Source organism: Maylandia zebra, unplaced genomic scaffold (assembly GCF_041146795.1).
Source record: "Maylandia zebra isolate NMK-2024a unplaced genomic scaffold, Mzebra_GT3a scaffold01, whole genome shotgun sequence".
Classification (NCBI taxonomy): domain Eukaryota; kingdom Metazoa; phylum Chordata; class Actinopteri; order Cichliformes; family Cichlidae; genus Maylandia; species Maylandia zebra.
In genome coordinates this window covers 1,305,467-1,329,529 of record NW_027490031.1, presented here as the reverse complement: position 1 = coordinate 1,329,529, position 24,063 = coordinate 1,305,467, and the positions used below count along the sequence as shown (strand labels likewise).

At 41.5% G+C, this 24,063-nt stretch overlaps 1 protein-coding gene across 3 annotated transcripts; it reads left to right on the top strand.

Annotated features, from left to right (window-relative positions):
* Positions 1-22,935, top strand: LOC106675956 (protein NLRC3). Of its 3 annotated transcripts, XM_076880867.1 has the most exons (12): positions 1-58; positions 135-185; positions 2,120-2,222; positions 3,237-3,374; positions 3,449-3,550; positions 5,205-5,283; positions 5,905-6,133; positions 8,719-10,525; positions 14,815-14,976; positions 19,107-19,280; positions 20,874-20,920; positions 21,096-22,935. In XM_076880867.1, exons 4-12 carry the CDS (start codon positions 3,286-3,288, stop codon positions 21,662-21,664), a joined length of 3,258 nt encoding a protein of 1,085 aa, XP_076736982.1. In that variant the 5' UTR covers positions 1-58; positions 135-185; positions 2,120-2,222; positions 3,237-3,285; the 3' UTR covers positions 21,665-22,935. The 3 variants fall into 3 exon arrangements, with proteins under 3 accessions (XP_076736982.1, XP_076736981.1, XP_024654747.2); XM_076880866.1 differs by having other exon boundaries at positions 2-185; XM_024798979.2 differs by lacking the exon at positions 2,120-2,222 and having other exon boundaries at positions 2-185.
* The last annotated feature ends 1,128 nt before the right edge of the window (positions 22,936-24,063 follow it).

Genomic DNA, 24,063 nt, shown 5'->3' with positions numbered 1-24,063 from the left:
CGTCACCCTGAGCCAGTCCGAGCAGTCAGACAACATATTTTGAGCCCAGCACATGAAGGTGTGGCTCTCTCACACTTTTCAGGTAGAGTCCCGCCTCCTTCCAGGAAGCAGCTCACCTGTTTGTCTGTGTTTAGTGTCCAGGTGTGGAGTGGAGCTTGTTGTTCGTGTCTCTGTGTGAAGAAACTGTAAGTTTGCTTTGTTTCCTCCTTTAACAGTTTGAATGTTTGTTTCTGCTCTGTGATGTTTGGACCAGATGTTCAGCTCTTCTTTCAGGATAAACTTTAATCACTCTTGTGTTTGAAGACAAATCCACATGATTATGGATTATTGATATTCAGTAACTCTGTACTGAAACATTTGTTACTGTGAACAACAATTTTAATCATCAGTCTGTGTGGAACACTGATCAGTAATCTGATGTAACATTGACCTTCCTTTAAATAAAATAATTTTGTTCTTAAGAAGTTGATATTTACGTTTTACTGAAGTGACATAAAAAACCCCACAATGAGTATTTAGGCATGTTTAAAATCCTACTATCCTACTGATAATATCTGCATGTGGAGGTTTACATGCATAATGTGCAGAAAACTCTCTGAGAAAAAACGTGTTTGAACTTTTTATTGTGTTCCATTGTTTTCATGCTCACTTTGTACTCAGTTCTCCTGGATTTGGTTCCAAACCTTTTCCAACTAATGCCTTGAATCTTATCTTAAATACAATTACAAAGTTCCATAATGGTATCTCAAGATGAATTGATACATGTTAAACTCAGTTCGTTGTAATTAAGTACTCTTAGTGAGTCATAAAGTTAAAGTTTCACAGCCTGAAATACATTTATAGCTCCATACACCTCACACAAGAATGTGTGAGGTGTATGGTTCAGAACCCTGATTCTATTTAAATTTGTTGAAAGGTAAATACACATTAACTGTTAAAGAAGGTTGTTTGCTGTTTTGTTCCCTTTAAGAAAATTTATTCCACGGATAAGAGGAGATTCATTTAACCCTTTGTCTGTGCTCTGTAGCAACTTCATTATTCTATAAAAAATACATTTTTAGAGTAGGTATATGTAAAGGTTAACATCACCACACAGGACACAATGAGAAACACAAATAATCACAAATGAACATTACTCAGTGCTGTTATCTGCTATCAGAGTCCTTATATATCAGGGACTCAGTGAACTCTGTCTCTTGTAACTTAGTTGGAAATGTTCTGGTGTGAAGGCCTAAACCACTTTAACAGAATCGGATGGATGTGTCCAGATGATCAGGTCTGAGACCTGGTTGTCTCCTGGTCAGCAGAGTTGAGGACCTATAAAGCAGGAAGCAGCCTGTTGATGTTTTCATGTAACAAGGACTCAGATTTTTTAATAACAAACAGAAGGAAGGATTAAAAAACAGAAAGAACAGAGTGGAATATCATTTTAATAACCTCATCAATAGTCAGACACATTCAGACATGAGGAACTGTTCAGGTAAACAATCCCCTGCTGGCAGCTGATGATTGAGGCGTCACAGAAACTGTTGGAACAGAAAGAGCAGAACAGGACATGAGACATTTTTATTTGCTTTACCTACATAAAACAAATCTGATGTATGATTTAACATATAAATCAAATATACTAATATGTGTTAGTGTTCAAACAGGCCTGTTAAATAACATGTTGTTACTGTTGGTGCCTCACAAAGATCAGCTGTGCTGCAAACTGAAACTATGCTGTGTGCAGTTACCAGTTTTTCTAGTTTAAACTTCAATGAAAATTATTACCTTGGCTGAAAACACCAAACATCATAAAAAGTAGTTTTGTTTCTTACAAATATGGAAAACAAAGGAGGGAAATAATGCTGACTTGGAAAGTTTTTAGTTTGTATCACTTTGAAAGACAGCCATTAAAAGTATGTTGTTTTACCACTACCAAGCTATGTTAATTTTAACAATGATGTATTTTTCAAAGAACTTTACTCATAATTATAATTTTGGAGAAAGACACAAAGTCATTTCCTTATGTTAATAAAATGAAGCCACTTAGAGAGAAGAAATTTAAATCTGACATAAATGATCAGAAATTTATCTTAAAATCTGCTTCCTCTTCCTTGCACCTCTCCTGCTTCAGGTTGAGTCCCGCCTCCTTCCAGGAAGCAGCTCACCTGTGTGTCCGTGTTTAGTGTCCAGGTGTGGAGTGGAGCTTGTTGTTCATGTGTGTGTTTGAAGAAACTGTAAGTTTGCTATGTTTGCTCTGTAAAACAGTTCGTCTTTAGTAGTGCAACAGGCAGTGAGACATTTCTGTTTACTTCACATAACGTAAATCTGATTTATGATCTGAATTAATGTGTAAATGAAATAAATTGATGTGTTAGTCTTCATATAATTAATAAACAGAAAAACAAATATCCAAAATCTGCACCAGATGTGATCAGAGAGCTGCTGAACATGTTTTCATGTTAGTATCTGTATCATCCATGGAAAAAGTACTGATTCAGTTCACCAACAAGGTTCAGGGGAATGGCTGCAATATTTCCCAAACAGAGCCATCCAATAACAAAAGAGAGAATTATTTCTCTTTTTGAATTTGTTTCTGCTTAATTAGCAATCAATAATTGAACATAAGTATACACTCAAGTAGGTAATAAAGCCATCAACCTAAATTTACAAAATTAAACACCATCATCAACAAAAATAGAATTAAATGAGTGTTTGCACAATAAAAGCAATGGTTTTATGTTAAACTAGAGCTATGTACTTATGTATGTATGTATGTATATATATGTATATATTGTGCTATTCTTAGTTAGTGTATTGTCTGTCTTGTCTTAATGTTGGTTTAAAATGGAGCACTGTAACAAAAAATAATTTCCCCCAGGGATCAATAAAGTATTCTGATTCTGATTCTGAACACCAATGAGATTGAGCAGGTTTTTAAAAGTTTTTAAATTAATGAGAAATTGGGCTGCTCATATGATAAGGGGCAGGTTAAAGGTCAGAAGCCAACACCAAAAAGACTCTATCAAAATAAAAACAAAGTCTTCTTATTTTGAAAATTTCTGCACACATTATTCCTGAATTTACATAGACAAAATGTCACTTCTTATTTATCTCATTAGCAGTAAATTGGAGTGTGTGTTGTTCTCTGCACATTCAACAGGAATAATCAGTGTGTGTCAGTGAATGCATCTTGTGTGCTTCATGATTTCAGTTGATGTGCACATGAATGATTTGTGTTTTCTCTGCAGGTGAAGGTAGAAAGTGTGTGTAAGCTGATGTGGATGTGAATTGAGCAGCATGGATCAGTGTGAGGACAGAGAGGAGGGAGTCCCTCCCTCTAAAAGCACTCTGTGTGGGGAACATGAGAGCCAGACCAAAGCTCAGAGGTGAGACGACCATCTCTAACCATTCTCCATGTCACAGCTCAGCACTCACATCACTGCTCCATCATTATTCACAGGAACCAACCTGGACCTACACCTAGCTGTGTGTCCTTACAGAGCAGCGACTCTAAATATCACTACGTTGATTTTAAAGCCCAGCAAGCGTCTGCTGCAGAGAGGTGAGCTCTTTAAGTTCAATAAATAGTACAATAAATAGTTCATGTACAATAAATAAATAAAACAACTGACTGTGGATTATCAAACTGTACAAAGCCTGGTTACCTCTGTACAGAAGTCCCTGAGCCTCTGATCCTTAGGATATTATCACGATAGGTTAATGAAAACTTATTTAAGCCAGTGGTAAGCAGGGTTCCCCAACACATACTACCTCGCCTGAATGGTTCCCCCTGAAGTAAGGGGGAAGATACAATCAACAGCCATCTTCATTAATGGTAGGAGCAACAACTGAGCACAAGATTGATAAATTACATTGAATTTCAGAGAGGATACATTATAATTTAATTTAGCAAGGGCAACGCAAACAGCACAATCAGTTAAAAATAATCAAATCATTGTGAAATTGGGGTGGTGCCCAGAGTACAACGTCCTGTTCCTGCATACTGTGGTGTTTTTATGTAGCTTATCTGAAAAAAATTTATATAAACAGCGTTTATATAACTTCTTATTTCATTGTGTATTCCTTACGTATCCAAAGTGTCTTTAGGGTTTCGCCAGCTTAGTTTATCTCATAGCCGACTTGCTAACAGCATGGCCTCTTCAACTGTCCCCCTACACTTTCATGCTCATTGTGTCGGATATTTAGTTACTCCTCTGCCTTCTTTAGCAGTATTGATACTTGTAATAAATGTAGCCTATTTACAGCTCTGGAGACAGGAACACTGAACTGGACACTCGGCTTCGCACACCCTGAAAAACCTGTAGCTAGCCAGGCCCCTGTAGTAGGTACAGCTGAAAATAGAATAGGCCCCACTAGCTGTCCCTAGGGATACACTCCCCAAGTGACCAGGGAAACAGGATGGCTGGGGGACAGTGAGGCAGAAGCATAGTCTTAAACAGAAGCCTTCTAGGGGGATCTACATAGATGCTAAAAATGACAGCCTCAACATGGCATTTAATCTGTTATTAGACTCAATTGGCTTTTCTCAAAATGTAAAAGAACCCACCCACCACTTTAACGACACTCTAGATCTTGTTTTAACATATGGACATTTAACAGTGCTTCCTGAAAACCCTCTTCTGTCTGATCATTTCCTTATAACATTTAAATTTACAATAATTGATTACACAGCAGTCGGGAGTAGACTTCTTCACAGTAGATGTCTTTCTGAAAGTGCTGTAACTAAGTTAAAGAATATTATCCACCCACTGTTATCATGAAGTCCAACACAGAGCAGAGCAGCCACCTGGACATTTCTCCAACAATAAACATGGCCAACACTATTGCTGTTGTGTGTGTCACCCATGATACTCGTTTCCTTCGCTGTCTCTTAGTTCATAGTTTCCATTTTAAATTTTATTTTATTTTCTTGTTTGTTTTGTTTTGGGTTTTCTGCATCAATAAAGCTGCCGTTTTCAGTTACCTCCTGTGTGTTCAAGTCATGTGTTTGTGCCCAACCTTTGCCTGCCACACATCACATTCATGAGAGTTTGATTATGATTTCATTTCCACTTGATTCTGCGCTATTCTGCATTAAATGTTCAGTGTAACTGAGTTCTGACTGATTTTTCTAATAATAATAACATTAAAATAATGTCTTGTCTTGTTGTTATAATGCCTCATTATGTTAATCTTATTCTTCCTTATTCCTCCAGAGTTGACCGGGAGAGCTCAAAGATTCCCAGCGGTCAGTCTTCCCAGCAGCATCAAACAGATCTGAACCCTATATTTATGGTATGTACAACAACTACTTTTTTTTTTTCTTTTTTAATGTTGTGGCTCGGGAAGTACAGCCACTTTTCCATCAAACACAAGGTTGGTGGTAAAACCTTTGGTTTTTATTTATTCTGTAGTACTGGAAATGAGCCAAGGCAAGGCAAAGTGAGGCAAATTGGGAATCCAGTTCTGCACCATTTAAAGAAAATGATACATTCTGGCAGCTGGGCATGCCCGAACAATTTGACAGTATGTCTTATTATATGTACCATTTACTAATTTGACCAATCTTGACCTCAGCAGCTGCATTTTACCCATAAACTGTTTGCTGTATTCTGATTGTCCAGCGTTAGGTCTAGTGTCTAGCATTAGGCTCCAAACATTCCTTTTTGATAAAGCTAATACTTAAGGATGGATCAGGTGATCTGTCTATCTGTCTATCTCTAAAGAGACAGATATCTGTAGATAGAGAGTGAGAGATAGATATCTCTTTACTGTGTGCATCTTCCATTTCCCGTTTTATTTTTTTTGTGTTTGTCATTCTTGATCTCCCTGTTTTCCTGTCTTGTCTTTCACCAGCCATTGAGTCAGTATTATTGGGTGACTGTGACATTCACATGGTGTTCTGTTCTGTTCAAGGTCCTGCAGGACAACATCATCACTTTTGTGAGAAACGAACTGGAGAGGATACAAAAGGTTCTAAGCTCAGATAACTCAGAATACTTGCAATGTCAAGGGGGTTGTGCGGATGTTTTGGAAGATGAGGATGAAGAGCAGAGGAGGAGCACCAAAGAGGCATTTGTGAAGATCACACTGCACTTCTTAAGGAGAATGAAGCAGGAGAAGCTGGCAGCCAATCTAAAGACCAGTAAGGGGATATTTCCAAAAAAGCAGGCATTTCCAAAGTCAAGATAACTGCGGCCAACTTAAAAACTAGAAAATCCAGCGGCACTACCCAATCTTAAATCTTCACCATTATAAAAATACAATAGAAAATGATGTATTTCTTCGGAATTGCATTTAGAAAAATGATAAACCACACAGGATATTGACTATGAATTGCTAATGCAACCCAGCACTCTGCAAAGTGTTAAGCCAATGTGTGACCCACCTCCCGCTAGGACAGGTTAAATACAAGAGCAGTATATTTAGACAAGAGTAATATTGTTTGAACTCACTTTATATATATATATATATATACATCTAAAAACATTTAGATATATACATTTAGTATATAGAACTACCGTATTTTCACGACCATAAGACGCACTGTACTAAAAGGCGCAGTCTCAGTTATGTGTGCCATTACTGTATTTAACACACACATAAGGCGCACTGGATTATAGGGAGCATACAAGTGTGCGTATTTAAAAATAAAGCAGGAGCAAAACAAAGTTTGGTACTCACATTTTTATCATCAATCAAACCCATCGAAGTCCTCATCCTCTGTGTCTGAATTGAACAGCTGCGCTAAATCTCCATCAAACATTCCAGGTTCACTTTCTTCACCGTCAGAGTCACTTTCCGTGCCGTGCGGCTCCTCGGAAATGATGCCGGCTTTTGCAAAAGCTCGAACAACAGTGCCAGCAGACATGTTAGCCCAAGCATCTACAATCCATTGGCAAATTGTGGCGTAACTCGCCCGGCGCTGCCTTCCACTCTTGGTGAAACTGTGGTCTCCATCGGTCATCCATCGCTCCCAGGCCGCTCGCAGCCTTACTTTGAACGGGTGGTTCACACCGATGTCCAGCGGTTGGAGTTCCTTTGTCAGGCCTCCCGGAATGACAGCAAGCTCACAGTTCATTTGTTTCACTAGTTTTTTCACATCGGCTGTGAGATGGGCACGCATAGAGTCACAGATTAAGAGCGATAGTGATGCGTGGAAAAAACCACCTGGTCTCCTTACATACACCTCCCTCAGCCACTCTTTCATCATTTCCTCATCCATCCAACCCTTTTCATTTGCCTTAATGATGATTCCTGTTGGAAACTTCTCTTTAGGCAAAGTCTTTCGCTTAAAAATCACCATAGGCGGCAGTTTCTGTCCATTAGCATGGCAGCCAAGCACAACAGTAAAAGAAGACTTTTCGTGCCCCGTTGTGCGTATCGCTACTGTGCTGGTCCCCTTCTTCTCCACAGTGTGACTCACTGGGATGTCAAAAGTGAGCGGGACCTCGTCCATGTTTGTGATGTGGCTGGGCTGGATGTTTTTGTCGCCAATGTGTTTGCTGCAGTAGGAGCGGAAGATGGCCAGCTTTTCATTATAATCCGCTGGAAGTTGCTGCGCTACCGTAGTCCTGGTCCGGATGGAAAAATGGCACCGTTTCATAAAAAGTGAAAGTGAAACTGCTTTTAGCCGAATGGTGACCGTCGAAACGCTTCTCCCGCTCGTTCTTTGCTCGATGATCCACCGCTCGAGTCTTTCCTCCAACTCGGGCCACCTCGCCTTATGTCCGCGGAAACTCAGCTGCGTTTTCTTGACCTGCCGGAGCTTGTTTTCTAGCTTCCTCCATTTGCGAACCATCGATTCGTTAATCTTAAATTCTCTCGCCGCTGCTCGATTTCCATGTTCCTCCGCGTAGCTGATGGCCTTCAGTTTAAACTGTGCTTCGTAAGCGTGTCTCTTTGCCATTTTCAGGGTTGTTAAAACAATGATGTCCTGCATAACGCACATACCTGTTCTTTTATACAGGTATGTGCGATAAAGTCAACGTCCACACTTCACCCTTTAGCGTTCTCATGGTGTTCTCTACTACGTCCTCATTACAACACACAGGGCGCACTGCGCTATAGGGCGCGCCATACTTTTTGAAGAAAATCTAAGACTTTTAAGTGCGCCTTATGGTCGTGAAAATACAGTAACAGTTGTAGTTCAAAAACATTTAGTGGGGCCCACTATGGAGCCCCAGCCTACACTTTAGGAATTACTCTTCTAAAGATATAAGCACATTGATAAATTAGGCATTTACTAATGCAGTGTTTTCCAACCACTGTGCCACAGCACATAGGTGTGGTGTGAGAAGTGATCAAGTGTGTTATACTCTAATTAAAGGTGTTGTCAACTGACAGTAAAAAGAAGTCGAAGAAGAAATTACATGGTCATGCTGAGACAACGCAGAGTATAATTGCAACAGATAAATATCTGAAAAGTAGTTAACCGGTCCCTGAGAAAGTTCTGACCCAGATGAAGGCCCTAGCATGAGTAGTGGTCAGAAGAAAGATTAAAAAAAAAGATATACTGGGAACAATTCCGCTATACCTGGTGTGCAGGAAAAAATTATTAATGTGTGATATTTTGGTTTGGTGGTGTGCTGTGGGATTTTTCTAAAGTGAAATATGTACCATAGCTAAAAAATGTTGGGAAACATTGTACTAACGTTTCATGAAATTGAAACGTCATACCTTCAACTGACTCTATCACTGATTTTTTTGGTTTGTTTGTTTTTTGTTTAGGAACTTCCATTAGGAACTGGCATTGGAGTCAGCATGAACTTAAGTCAAACCTGAAGAAGAAGTTCCAGTGTGTGTTTGAGGGGATTGCTAAAGCAGGAAATCCAACCCTTCTGAATCAGATCTACACAGAGCTCTACATCACAGAGGGAGGGACTGCAGAGGTCAATGATGTGCATGAGGTCAGACAGATTGAAACAGCAAACAGGACACCAGACAAACCAGAAACAACAATCAGACAAGAAGACATCTTTAAAGCCTCACCTGAAAGAAATAAACCAATCAGAACAGTGCTGACAAAGGGAGTGGCTGGCATTGGGAAAACAGTCTTAACACAGAAATACACCCTGGACTGGGCTGAAGACAAAGCTAACCAGGACATCCAGTTCATATTTCCATTCACTTTCAGAGAGCTGAATGTGCTGAAAGACCAAAGGTTCAGTTTGGTGGAACTTGTTCATCACTTCTTTCCTGAAACCAAAGAAGCAGGAATCTGCAGCTTTGAAGACTTCCAGGTTGTGTTCATCTTTGATGGTCTGGATGAGTGTCGACTTCCGCTGGACTTCCACAAAACTACAATCCTAACTGACCCTAGAAAGTCCACCTCAGTGGATGAGCTGCTGATAAATCTCATTATAGGGAACCTGCTTCCCTCTGCTCACCTCTGGATAACCACACGACCTGCAGTAGCCAATCAGATCCCTCCTTACTCTGTTGACATGGTGACAGAGGTCAGAGGGTTCACTGATCCACAGAAGGAGGAGTACTTCAAGAAGAAATTCAGAAATAAGAGGCAGGCCAGCAGGATCATCTCCCACATCAAGACATCACAAAGCCTCCACATCATGTGCCACATCCCAGTCTTCTGCTGGATCACTGCTACAGTTCTGGAGGATGTGCTGGAAACCAGAGAGGGAGGACAGCTGCCCAAGACCCTGACTGAGATGTACATCCACTTTCTGGTGGTTCAGGCCAAAGTGAAGAAGGCCAAGTATGATGGAGGAGCTGAGACAGATCCACACTGGAGTCCAGAGAGCAGGAAGATGATTGAATCTCTGGGAAAACTGGCCTTTGATCAGCTGCAGAAAGGAAACCTGATCTTCTATGAATCAGACCTGAAAGAGTGTGGCATCGATATCAGAGCAGCCTCAGTGTACTCAGGAGTGTTCACACAGATCTTTAAAGAAGAGAGAGGACTGTACCGGGACAAGGTGTTCTGCTTCATCCATCTGAGTGTTCAGGAGTTTCTGGCTGCTCTTCATGTCCATCTGACTTTCATCGACTCTGGACTCAATCTGCTGGAAGAACAACAAACAACCTCCCAGAAGTCTGAAACAAGAGAATCTGCAGAGAAACACTTCTACCAGAGTGCTGTTGACAAGGCCTTACAGAGTACAAATGGACACCTGGACTTGTTCCTGCGCTTCCTCCTTGGTCTTTCACTGCAGACCAATCAGACTCTCCTACAAGGTCTGCTTACACTGGCAAGAAGTAGCTCACAGACCAATCAGAAAACAGTTGACTACATCAAGGAGAAGCTCAGTGAGAATCTGTCTGCAGAGAAAAGCATCAATCTGTTCCACTGTCTGAATGAACTGAATGATCGTTCTCTAGTGGAGGAGATCCAACAGTCCCTGAGATCAGGAAGTCTCTCCACAGATAAACTTTCTCCTGCTCAGTGGTCAGCTCTGGTCTTCATCTTACTGTCATCAGAAAAAGATCTGGATGTGTTTGACCTGAAGAAATACTCTCCTTCAGAGGAAGCTCTTTTTAGGCTGCTCCCATTGGTCAAAGCCTCTAACAAAGCTCTGTAAGTAGTCAAGTCAAGTCAACTTTATTTATATAGCACATTTAAAGGACATCAAGTGATGGCCAAAGTGCTGAACAGAGGGATAATATAAACAAATAAAAAGAATTAAAATAGATAAGATGAAAACGTTATAGAAAACATTGTGAGACATCCATATATCTTTGTAAAAATATATGTGTACATGCAAATATGCACATATCTATACATTAAAAGGGGAATCATAGTTTCTCCATTTGATCACAAAGCCAAGTTAAACTGCGTTAGCCAGCATGCCACTGGGGCACGATTTACAGTCCAGTGCCAGAAAAGTAGCTGTGATTACCTACCTGGCACTGTGCACACCGTCGACAGCTTTAGAAGACAGATACTTGAATGCGGTTGTCAGGGTTCCTGGGTTGTATTTTCAGTTTGTTCATGTTCGTTCACATTTCCTGCCTTGTTGTGCCAGTTCCTTTCCTGTGTGATGTTAGTTTGATTAAGTTCAGCTGTGTACTCACCGGTCTCTCATTATCATCCTCATCAGTGCATTTAAGTCCTGAGTTTCCACTCGCTCATTGTCTTGTCATTGATGTTGTTTGTTTTCAGTTCAGTTCAGTCAGTCAGTCAGTCAGTCCAGTTGAGTTCAGTTGAGTTGAGTTCAGTCCAGTCCAGTCCAGTCCAGTCCAGTCCAGTCCAGTCAGCCAGCCAGCCATTCATCTCCTGCTCTCGTTGTGTCATCCTTTCCGATAAACACCATTATCCTGCACCGTGAGTCCTGCGTTTGGGTCCTCTTCTTCTCATCCACACACAAGACCCTGACAGCGGTGACAGGCCAAACAGTAGTACATGCAGAGGGCAGCAAGGGCTCGCGTTAGGCTGGTAAGTCAGGTCCCCAGGAGAGTCGATCACCCGAAAAACGATAAGATTCAGTTTTTCCAGGGTCAAATAAAAAAGCCATGCTCTAAGGCTAAAACAGTAAAATTAAATACTAATTTTAATATGATAATCTAGATCAGATCTCTAATCCTTAAACCTAACCAAGGAAGAAAAAATGGCAGATTAGACTGAAAGTTTAGGCACATAACGATGTGTGCTACTCGGAAAGTTTCTGGGCTGCCTTTCCTTTTAACAGCCTTCCTTCATTGAAAGCAATGCATTATTAGGGACTGTAACATCTAGTCCTTTTTACTGAAACTTTAGCGAAAAATTAAAATGGAGCTAAACAGGGAGAACACACACATGGAGAGCAGCGGCAGACAGACACGCCAGCATACGCTCACCCGGAAGTCTAGCCCACAGCTTGTGTGTATAAGACATAACACATAAGTCCATTTTTCTTTTTTAAAATTGTTTATTAAAAAAAAGATAATCAGGTACACAATATTTAAAACCGACACAATGTAATTTCTATAGGCCCCTCAAAACATTGGCAGCACTCATCAAGTATATGATACTTTCTTTTAGTTATTTCATAGCTGCAGAAATTGTCACAATTTCTAGAACATTTTAGTGTGACCCTTATCAAATGACCAATATTGCCCACCTTATGATAATCAATAACTTTTCAAACATGAAAAAAAAATCCTTACCAATTTTTTTTCATATCAAAAGCATGTAGACTTATCCGATGTTCTCTTCAATTCAGTTTGTCTCGGATGTTTGAAAAATGTCATAATCAGTGTTCTTATTGCAGAAGTATTATGCCTTACCACCCTAACCAGTTTACGCTCTCTACAGGGTGGGCCATTTATATGGATACACTGTAATAAAATGGGAATGGTTGTTTTTCTTGTGACATTACCAATAAGTTTTGATGTGTCACATGGCCCTCTTCCTATTGAAAAAACAAAAGTTGTGTCCAAGATGGCCGACTTCTAAATGGCCACCATGGTCACAAACTATCTTGAGGAGTTTGCCCCCTCACATATACTGATCTGCCACAAACATAACTTTAATATCACCAACCATTCCCATTTTATTACGGTGTATCCATATACACCAATGGCCCACCCTGTATAATTATTCAGCTTTTATTACCAAGCAGTCAGCGTATCCATTTTACCAAATTAAGAACATAGGACATAGGACTTAGGTTTACCAGCCTCAGGTTTCTAACACAGATTTCTTATATTCATTTTTTTTCTGGCTGTCAGTTGGTTTGTAACTTACTGTTAGTTTTTTTTTTTCTCTTTTTCTTTTACATCTCTGATATGGCAATCATCATGAAATCCAAGTTAAAGGAAAACTTGGACTTCACCTTATTGGTCATTTAAGTTTTGAAGGTTTTCCAAGTGTGTTCAAAAGTGGGCTGCTAGGTATCAGAAAATTACAGCAAAGTAATAAAAATTATGTCTTCCTTGAAGGCTTCCATAATTGGAGTTCCCACTGAATTACATTTTACTCATTGCTTTTTTGGTATTTTAGAGCAAATGTTTTACAATTAATTCATAACATTTTAGTTTCTCTCACATTGAAAGGAGTGTTTGCAGGCTGCAATTATATCCTACACTAAGCAAAATATTATCGTACTGTTTCCCAAACAAATGCCCTGGTGCAATATTTGTGTTTGTTTTCACTCCCTCCTGTCATATTTTTTAAATCCATCCATCCGTCCATCTTCATCCGCTTTATCCGAGGCTGGATTTTTTAAATCATGTTCTAAAATATATATAATTGTTTCTGAAGAAATTAGCTTTCCAATAATAAGGCAGATTTCTTTTAGTATGGTTACAGTTTTTACTAACCTCTAAACCATAAGTCATGGAAAGTGGATTTTACAAGAACTGAGGGCTTTCCTTAACCATACTTAAACAGCTTATTTTAAATAAAAGATGAGCTGATTGTCTATAGCATTGTTCGGTATGTTATTATAAAAAAAAAAGATTATTTTGAACTGTATCAAGGAACAATACTCACAGATTTTAAAATTAGGAAAGTGATCAGCAGTACTATATGACTGTACCTGCAGGTACTGAACTAAATTGGTAAATGGTAAATCGCCTGTATTTATACAGCGCTTTACTAGTCCCTAAGGACCCCAAAGCGCTTTACACATCCAGTCATCCACCCATTCACGCACACATTCGCACACTGGTGATGGCAAGCTACATTGTAGCCACAGCCACCCTGGGACGCACTGACAGAGTGCTAGACTAGAATCGCTAAATCTAACAAGTCCTTACTGGTTTCCATTTAAATAATGTGGTATATCTGTGTTTTAATGAGGAAATGTAATATATATGTATTTTAAGTTATTTTGTTATGCATTAGGTGTAGGGATGGTATTGATAAGATTTTCACAATTCCGATTCCATTTTCGATTCTGTTTAATGATTCGATTCTTTATCGATTCTCTTATCGATTCTTTTTAAAAAAGGAGAACACTAAGGTCGATTAGCTTAGAACTTTGTTTTATATCTTCTCTTTGAACAAGATAGAAATTTAGGAGTAACATGGCCTTACAAACCCAGCAGTGAGATCTTAAGAGATCCAGCCTACGGCTCTTCAATGTGGTGTCACAGGGACCCCGGGGAAAAAAATTGTAAATGTAAAATAATAAAATAAATATTCTTCTGTAGCAATAACAAAGTACAACATAAATTATTCTGTAGCAATTACACAAGAATATCCAGTAATGTCCCTGCCTACAATTAAACACATTCACTTACCGATCGGGGGCATCTGCTGTGGCAAATGGGTGCAAGCCTTTTACCATAAGCTTAGTCACTGCTCGGTAACATTAGTCTATCCTGGCTTGAAAGGAGACGCTACCGGTAGACTGCAGCAAGAACTGCCAGCGAGCGCCAGCCAGACTCTGTCTGTGTCTCTCATCATGGTCACCTAAACGCACAGTAATGGCAGTAATGGCAGATAAGGCAGATCGCGCTAACATAATATGCACTGTTAGTTGATTATTTACCTGCCGCATTAACGGGAGAGGACGTGCAAACATTACCGCTGCTGCTGGGTTGAGATTCACGAGTCCGGAGCGGAATTAAAAACACGACATTCATTTAAGGTTATCACGTGTTTTGTGAGCAAATGCTTTTGCATATTCGTAGTGTTTCCTGCCAGGTAAATTACGCTCCGCAACGTAGTGACGTCATTCAGGGCGACTGGAATCGATAACGGAATCGTTTGCAAAAATGGCAAACAATTCCAAGGAATTGAAACAGTGGGAACCGGTTCTCAAATAGAACCGGTTTTCGATACCCATCCCTAATTAGGTGCATATTAAACTTTTTATCTTTCTTGTTTGGGTTGAACACTTAAATTGGTTTCATTTGATCCTAAATACCTTTGTTTTTCAGACTGTCTGGCTGTAACCTTTTGGAGAGAAGCTGTGAAGCGCTGTCCTCAGTTCTCAGTTCAATGAGAATGGTGGACCTGAGTAACAACAACCTGCGGGATTCAGGCGTTAAGCTTCTGTCTGTTGGACTAAAGAGTCCACACTGTACACTGGAAGCTCTCAGGTCAGGATCCAAACTTTTCCAAAAATTATTAAATCAATTATATTCATGTAATTAAACCCTTATGAAGGTAACATCGAGGGAACAGTTTACCCTGCCCGGGATAGGGTTACCGGGGCCCCGCCCTGGAGCCAGGCCTGGGGAGGGTGCCCGAGGGCGAGCGTCTGGTGGCCACCACCCTCAGGAGGCGCCATAGGGGTCGGCTGCATTGTGTGTCGGGCGACGGACAGGAGAGGAGGCCCTGGCGGACTGATCCCCAGCTGCCAAGACTGGCAATTGGGACATGGAATGTCACCTCTCTGGTGGGGAAGGAGCCTGAGTTAGTGCGTGAGGTTGAGAGGTACTGGCTAGATATAGTCGGGCTCACCTATACGCATGGCTTGGGCTCTGGAACCAGTCTCCTGGAGAGGGGCTGGACTCTGTCTCAGTCTGGAGTTGCCCCTGGTGAGAGGCGGCGGACTGGGTTGGGTATTTTAATATCCCCTCGGCTTGCTGCCGGTACGTTGGGGTTTTTCCCGGTGGGTGATAGGGTTTGTTCCCTGCGCCTTATGGTCGGGGAACGGGTCCTGACTGTCATCTGCGGTTATGCGCCGAGTGGCAGTTCAGAGTACCCAGCCTTCTTAGAGTCCCTGGGTGGGGTGCTGGAAGGTGCGCCACCTGGAGACTCTGTTGTCCTGCTAGGAGACTTCAATGCTCACGTGGGTAATGACAGTGAGAACTGGAGGGGCGTGATTGGGAGAAACTGCCTCCCTGATCTGAACCCGAGCGGTGTTTTGTTATTGGACTTCTGTGCAAATCACAGTTAGCCATAACAAACATGTTGTTCGAACATAAGAGTGTCCATAAGTGCACGTGGCACCAGGACGCTGTAGGCCACAGGTCGATGATCGATTTTGTAATCGTATCACCAGACCTGCGACCATATGTTCTGGACACTCGGGTAAAGAGAGTGGCTGAGCTGTCAACTGATCACCACCTGGTGGTGAGTTGGATCAGGTGGCTGGGGAGGACGCTGGACAGACCTGGCGCACCTAAACGCGTAGTAAGGGTGTGCTGGGAATGTCGAGCAGAGGCCCCAGTCCGTGAGATCTTCAACGCACACCTCCGGCAGAGCTTCAACAGCATTCCGAGGGTTGACACCAGAGGTGAAGGGAGCCACCAGGCTGAAGAAGGAGTCCTATTGGGCTTGGTTAGCCTGTGGGACTCCAGAGGCAGCCGACAGCTATCGACAGGCCAAGCGTAATGCGACTCGGGCAGTGGCTGAAGCAAAAACTCGGGTGTGGGAGGAGTTAGGAGGGGCCATGGAAAAAGACTTCCAGACTGCCTCGAAGAGATTCTGGCAAACCGTCAGGCATCTCAGGAGGGGAAAGCAGTGCTCTACCTGCACTGTGTATAGTGCTGGCGGAGCGCTGCTGACTTCGACTGAGAAAATTGTCAGGCGGTGGAAGGAATACTTCGAGGACCTCCTTAATCGCACTGACACGTCTTCCGAGGAGGAAGCAGAGTCTGTGGATGAGGGGAATGACCCGCCAATTTCCGGAGGCGAGGTCACTGAGGTAGTTAAACAACTCCTTGGTGGCAGAGCCCCTGGTGTTGATGAGGTCCGCCCTGAGTTCCTGAAGGCTCTGGACGTTGTAGGGCTGTCCTGGTTGACACGCCTCTACAATGTTGCGTGGAGATCAGTGGCAGTACCTGTGGACTGGCAGACCGGGGTGTTGGTCCCCAGCTCTAAGAAGGGGGACTGGAGGGTGTGTTCCAACTACAGGGGGATCACACTCCTCAGCCTCCCTGGGAAAGTCTATGCCAGGTTGCTGGAAAGGAGAGTTCGTCCGCTAGTCGAACCTCGGATACAGGAGGAACAATGCGGCTTTCGTCCTGGTTGTGGAACACTGGACCAACTCTTTATCCTCTCGAGGATACTTGAGGGTGCATGGGAGTTTGCCCAACCAGTCTACATGTGTTTTGTGGACTCGCAGAAGGCATTTGACAGTGTCCCTCGGGGTGTCCTGTGGGAGGTGCTGCGGTAGTATGGGGTGTCTGGCCCATTGCTATGGGCCATTCGATCCCTATACAACCGTTGCAAGAGCTTGGTTCACATAGCCGGCAATGAGTCGGACTCATTCCCGGTGGGTGATGGACTCTGCCAGGGCTGCCCTTTGTCACCAATTCTGTTCATAATTTTTATGGACAGGATTTCTAGGCGCAGCCAAGTGGTGGAGGGCTTTCACTTTGGTGGCCTCAGAATCTCATCTCTGCTTTTTGCGGATGATGTGGTTCTGTTGGCTTCATCAGGTGAAGGCCTCCAGCTCGCATTGGAACGGTTCGCAGCCGAGTGTGAAGCAGCAGGAATGAGGATCAGCACCTCCAAATCTGAGGCCATGGTTCTCAGCTGGAAAAAGGTGGAGTGCCCACTCCGGGTCAGGAATGAGTTCCTGCTCCAAGTGGAGGAGTTCAAGTATCTCAGGGTCTTGTTCGCGAGTGATGGGAGAAGGGAGCTGGAGATCGACAGACGGATTGGGGCTGCAGCTGCAGTAATGCGGACGCTGCACCGGTCCGTCATGGTGAAGAGGGACCTGAGTGTAGAAGCGACGCTCTTAATTTACCGGTTGATCTACGTCTCTACCCTCACCTATGGCCACGAGCTGTGGGTAGTGACCGAAAGAACGAGATCGCGGATATAAGCGGCGGAAATGAGCTTCCTCCGAAGGGTGGCTGGCCTCTCCCTTAGAGATAGGGTGAGAAGTTCGGCCATCCGAGAGGGGCTCAGAGTAGAGCCGCTGCTCCTCCACATCGAAAGGAGCCAGCTGAGGTGGTTCGGGCATCTGACTAGGATGCCTCCTGAGCGCCTCCTGGGTGAGGTGTTCCGGGCATGTCCCACCGGGAGGAGGCCCGGGGCAGACCCAGGACACGCTGGAGAGATTATATCTCTCGGCTGGCCTGGGAACGCCTTGGTGTTCCTCCGGATAAGCTGGAGGAGGTGGCTGGGGAGAGGGAGGTCTGGGCTTCTCTGCTTAGGCTACTGCCCCCGCGACCCGGCTCCGTATAAAACGGATGAAGATGGATGGATGGAGGGATGAATGGATAATTAAACTTTCATTTCATGTTTTTAAGAGGCAAAGCGTGAAATGGACATGGTGAACCTGCGTGTCTATTGCATGTTTTGCCATGATTCTGAGTTGAAGAGGGAGAATATAATACAGGAGACATAGCATGATGGAGATTGTGAAAACAGACAGAAGGAGACAGAGCGCTAAAATCATTGAAATCAGGAAGATGGAACACACCAGGAAAGATAAATAACCTAAATCTGACTAAGACAGGAGAAGCAAAACTGAACACGATGTACACAGGACAAGTGACTATCACAATAAAATGGACAGAGACCCAGGCAGAGACCTAAACTTAAGAGACACTACTAAACATACTGAAAAGGTAAACAAACACAGAGATATAGGTGAGGTGTGGGAGAGGGCGGAAAAGAGAGACAGAAAGAAAGGGACAGAGAGAGAGACAGTATAAAGAGAGAGATAGAGAGATGCAAAGCAACTAACATAACAGAGCAAAAATTAAGAACCATAACAGATTTCAGATGCAGAAGAGAATAATATACACAGAGACTAAGACCAATATTTAATAATTTCAAAAAGTCCAGAATCAATCTCAATATACTTGGTCAACGAAGATACGATGAGGATAAATATAAAGAGAAAGAGCTGTCTAGTTAGTTATTGTCATGGTCTTTGTTCTTTGACCTAAACCCTTCAAAAATGGCAGATTACCTTGGGTAAAAAACTGACAGTTGAGGCACAAATAAAAAAAAAGTTGCCTCAACAAAAGGACACTTTGGGCACCCTTCAGGAAAGGGGCGGGTGCTCCCCTCTGCACGTGCCTGAGCTGGATCCAGAGCAGCTGGGTCCACAGCAGCTCAATCCACAGGTTTAATCTTGTAGTTTTCCTGACCCAGCCAACCCAGGAGCTGTTCACAAGCCCCCCCACCCTGAGATGCACTGGCATAGGTTTGGGATCTAAGAATGCATCTTTTTTGTTTTTTTACATATCGGTTATTATATTAATAGTTGATTTATTTATAAATTAATGTATTAATGTAACGTATTAATGGCACATTTCTGTAGGCTGTCAGGCTGTCTGATCACAGAGGAAGGCTGTACTTCTCTAACTTCAGCGCTGAGCTCCAACCCCTCCCATCTGAGAGAGCTGGACCTGAGCTACAATCATCCAGGACCCTCAGGAATGAAGCTGCTGTTGGCTGGACTAAAGGATCCAAGCTGGAGACTGGACACTCTTAGGTATGGGGAGAATGTCTAATAGAGGAGGAAGAGCTGGAAACATTTCCAGTGAAAACTGAAAGCCTTTTCACTGGAACATTTACTGTGTCCTTCACTCACTTCCTGTTTGTTTCTCAAAACTTAAAATGTACAGCTCTATCACTTCTGACATAAATGAAGTAAGAAAACCTAATTTTTCTTACTTCAGGAATGTTTATAGGGTTACTCAAGTTGGGCTAGCTGGCATCTAACGATGTAAACACAGCAAAGACAAGCTGGAGAATAAACGCAAACTTTTTTTGCCTCAATAAATCTGAACTTGAGGGTCTTTGATGGTCAGAGACAAATGCAATTTAATAGCAGGAACAGATGCTGAAAACAGGCCAAACTTCAGTCAGAAGAATACCTGAAGCGATCCGTTCTCAGCACGAGGTCAGTCATTTATATACTGTGGCATAATTTGGATTACTTGCTACGAAAAATTCCTTATCCTCAGCTTCCTGCACCCATTGATATATTTGTTAGCCTCAGAGTGATTCTTTTTATGACTTTATAAAAAATTTGCTGTCTGGTAAACCATGAGCTGATGATTAGTACGATTGATATATAAAAAGAATTTGGTCATTAATTGGTTTCCAGCACTGCATACAAAGATATTTTCCTGTTGCACTTCGACACACACTTGACTGCCCATATGGAAAAGAAATAGTAAAAACATATATGATTTACTCATGAAAGTGGCCACTTTCTCATTACTTTCATATATTTTTTTAGTAAGTATATAAAACATACAAGTTTCATTATATAATTTTTCAAGGGATCTTATATGTGCTTTCACTCCTGTATGCTTTTCATACAAGTTTCATACAAGACAGATAAAAACTTTATAAGATTTATATATATCTTTTCCATATGGTTGACATTAGAGGGGAGATCTCACAGGCAAGGAAAAAATTATGCTTCCTGGGTACTAGTCGTATCTTCATCATAAACGAAAGACAGCCTCACAACACCCCCATGTGACAATAATAAACAATAGCTTTAAATGATGAAAAGGGGTTTAGAAGCCCTGTAACTCATGGGATATAAACGCATCACAAGTTAAAAAAGAAAAGGGCATAAATTAAATCTGTCAATGCTGACAGAAAGGACTCTGGTGCAGACTCAGATTTTAGGAAAAGAGAGTTCACAAGTTTATTTACAATCCAACAGTGCAACATATATACAAGGTGTCTCCAGGGAAAGGAACGCAGGAAAATAGTCCACACTCTCGCTCCTCTTCAGCCACTTATGCTCATGCTCCTCCAGACTCCATACCACTGGAACAAACAGGTATCCAGGAAGTACAGGGGATTTGTATTGAAAAGACATGAGTTCACAGTTTGAGTCAGTCATATTTCATTCAATACAGTGGTGTACTGACAGATCCAGGATCAGACCAAATCATCAGCAGTTTGATCCACGTATGGATTGAAGTGTATTTCTGAAAATGTTGGACTGTTTCTTTATCAGTGTCTAACAGTATGTAGACACTGATAAATATGAGAGTGATGTAATGTCCATATGTGCATGCTGAAAGAGACTGTGCTGCTCTGACCCCCCTCCTCCTTTCAGGGTGGAGCCTGCTGGAGAACGATGGCTGACACCAGGTCTGAGGAAGTGTAAGTGTGTTTTTAATGGGATTCATGAAAACAAAGCAGCACACATTCAACCATCTTCAAACTGTCACATCACTCATTCACATCTCTGATGTCAGGAGTCATCATCAAAGTGTCAATCAATGAACAGATGATGGATCAATAACTGCAGCTGGATTGTGTTTGTTCTCTCCATCAGATTCCTGTCAACTCACAATCGACACAAACACAGTTCACACAAACCTCCAGCTATCTGACAACAACAGCCAGGTGACATATGTGGAGGAGGTTCAGTCGTATCCTGATCATCCAGACAGATTTGATATTTGCCCTCAGCTGCTTTGCAGAAATGGTCTGACTGGTTGCTGTTACTGGGAGGTTGAGTGGAGAGGAAATGTTCGCATGTCTGTGAGTTATAGAAGAACCAGAAGGAAAGGAGAGAGTCCTGACTGTGTGTTTGGATGGAATGATCAGTCCTGGAGTTTGTGGTGCTCCAATTATATTCCTCTTTGTGTCTGGCACAATAACATAAAAACATCCATCTCCTCCTCCTCCTCTGTCTCTAACAGAGTAGCAGTGTATGTGGACTGTCCTGCTGGCACTCTATCCTTCTACAGAGTCTCCTCTGACACTCTGATCCACCTCCACACCTTCAACACCACATTCACTGAAACTCTTTATCCTGGGTTTACAGTCTGGTCTGGTTCGTCAGTGACTCTGTGCCGGTTTGAGTGTAAAGAGCATCCTCCTGTTAGAGAAACAGTCTGACTGTTGAACAGACTGTTGTTCAATCTGTACATATCAGTCTCTTTTACTCAGTAACACGTTTTCAGATTCATGGATTCAATCAGTTCTTAAAAAGTTCTTTTAAACTGTTCTAAACGATTCCTTGGAAACTTCTTCCTCTTCAGTCCTTAAAAAATGGAAGCTACCATTATTCCAGGGTCCAGATGTTTTTTTCTTTCTTTTTTCACTCAAAGCATGGAATTTACAGTGTCGCTCATGCTGTGGTTATTTGAGTCATTTTTGGAAGCAGGACAGGAAGGAAGGTCTGAACAGAGAAGATAAGAACACAGTTTTTGAGAAGACATTTGGGAGTTTCAGCGGTACACCTAAATTTAGCACAGCAACTCTACTACATCATTTCTGTGACCGGATTGTTCAATAACAGTACAATCATGTTGGTTTATGGAAAGATGTTCCTAAATAGATTTCAGTCTAAGCTGCTGTGGTTAAATTGATGTTTTTTTGTTTCAGTAGGAGTGAAATCTTCAGCTTATCCCCGTTTATGAATAGTAAATAAAGAATAACGCCCAGTCTTATTATGGTAAATGTAATACAAAGGTCTACAGATGAGTATATTTACATATGATTTTGCAAATGATGTTAAAATAGTCTTTTTTTTTTTTTTTTTTAAATGTAATCAAATAATGTAATCTGTGTGATGAAAAGAGCGTGCTCTTTAGACTTAGTGTTGATTCTGAATCAAATAGAAAAGCCTGTACTGGTCTGGTGTCAAGAGAAGTGGAAACTCATTATCAACTTTCTCAAGAGAAATCAGAGTGGTGCAAGCCTGTCAAGAGGATGTAAAAAATGTTGTCTGAGAATATTTAGTTTTTATTTCTTGTAGTTTGGTGCAGTGATAAGAGATAATATTTGAGAATCTATATTTTAACCAAATCACTGTGGAGTTAAAATTTGGAAATGTAATTGTTGTTTTTCTCTGCTCACTTGTGTGGAGTTGATTTGAAGCCGAGAAGACTTGGATTACTTTCAACTGAGTAACTGCTTCCATATGTGGGTTTGCGCTAGCAAGACTGGGAGAAGAATGCATTACTGGCCAGGACTTGACTCTCTCCCTACTCTCTCAACCATCCACAGACCAGTAGATGAAATTGTAATCACCATAGGGTAGATTAGGAAGTTTATGGAATTTTTTTAAATTAATCTGACTGTATAATTGAGATCATCTGATTAAGCGGTTTTCTTTGTTCCTGCAACATTGCTTAAATAAATATTCCATTTGGATTTAAAGTCTATATTGTCGAAATTCCCTTTATGGCTCTAATAGTACAGGTTCAAACTTCTGTTTGAGTATTGCATCTTTAAATGGCTCTTTCCAAAAGAGAACCCTTTTCATGTCTTTTTCCACTCAAAGCTTCACATTGGATATCAGTATGTAGTGTTTCTCTGAAGCTTAGTTCACAACCAGCTCCTTTGCATTTTCAACAAGAAATCCAGCTTCATGTTTATCTTTCATCAAAGCAGAAAATGCTGAGCTCAGCAAATCCATTTATTATGGACCTGGTTAGAATCCCAATGAGATGTAGTCAAAGGAGCTTGCAAAGAAAAGTGTCTGGACTCCTTTAAGTTGCTTGAAGACGTTTCACCTCTCATCCGAGAAGCTTCTTCAGTTCTAAGGTCAAATGGTTGAGAGTCCCACTATCAGATGAGTCATTTTTGTACTGAACGCTTTTATTTCAATCTGCTGTTTAGCTGTAAAGGACAAGAAAACTTAAACAAAATGCTCTCAGTTTCCTCTTGGATTAAACTGATTATTTTGTTTGTTTGTTTTTTAAAATTATCTGTTAAAGGTCTAATTCAGGAAATAAATTTAAGTGACAATGCAGATAAAATTAAATCTTAAATGACTCAAAAAAAATGGTTGTTATTGTCTAACTTCTACAAAAAAAAGTCACTCGACACTTTTCTGAAAATCCCGTTCAAAACAAGCTGACAGTGACACATGAAAGTGTTACTGGAAAGAGCTTCTGTTGTGTGTTTCTCCGTGCGTATTGTTAGCACAGAATTAGTTGATGGTCAGATGGGTAAAAAAAAATCAAGAGACTGTAAATTATTGTTTAATTATACATGTGACATGTAAACAGTTGGCTATCCCCATACAGGAAGTGATGCTTTCACATTGAGCCATCTCCATTTTTTTGTTTTGGGGGGGTTTTGTCTTTTGATTTTGTATTTACCTAAATTTTGTTCCTTCCGTTTAAACCTTCTTTCTTTTATTCTCTTAAAATACATGACTGAGAAATTTGTTAGCAGTATACAGGGACAGGGATCCTGAGGGGTGACTGTAAGGATGAGGTATAATCCAAAACAGCAGCAGCTGGTTTAACCCTTTAAAGCCGGTCGGAGCGGACACGCTCCATTTT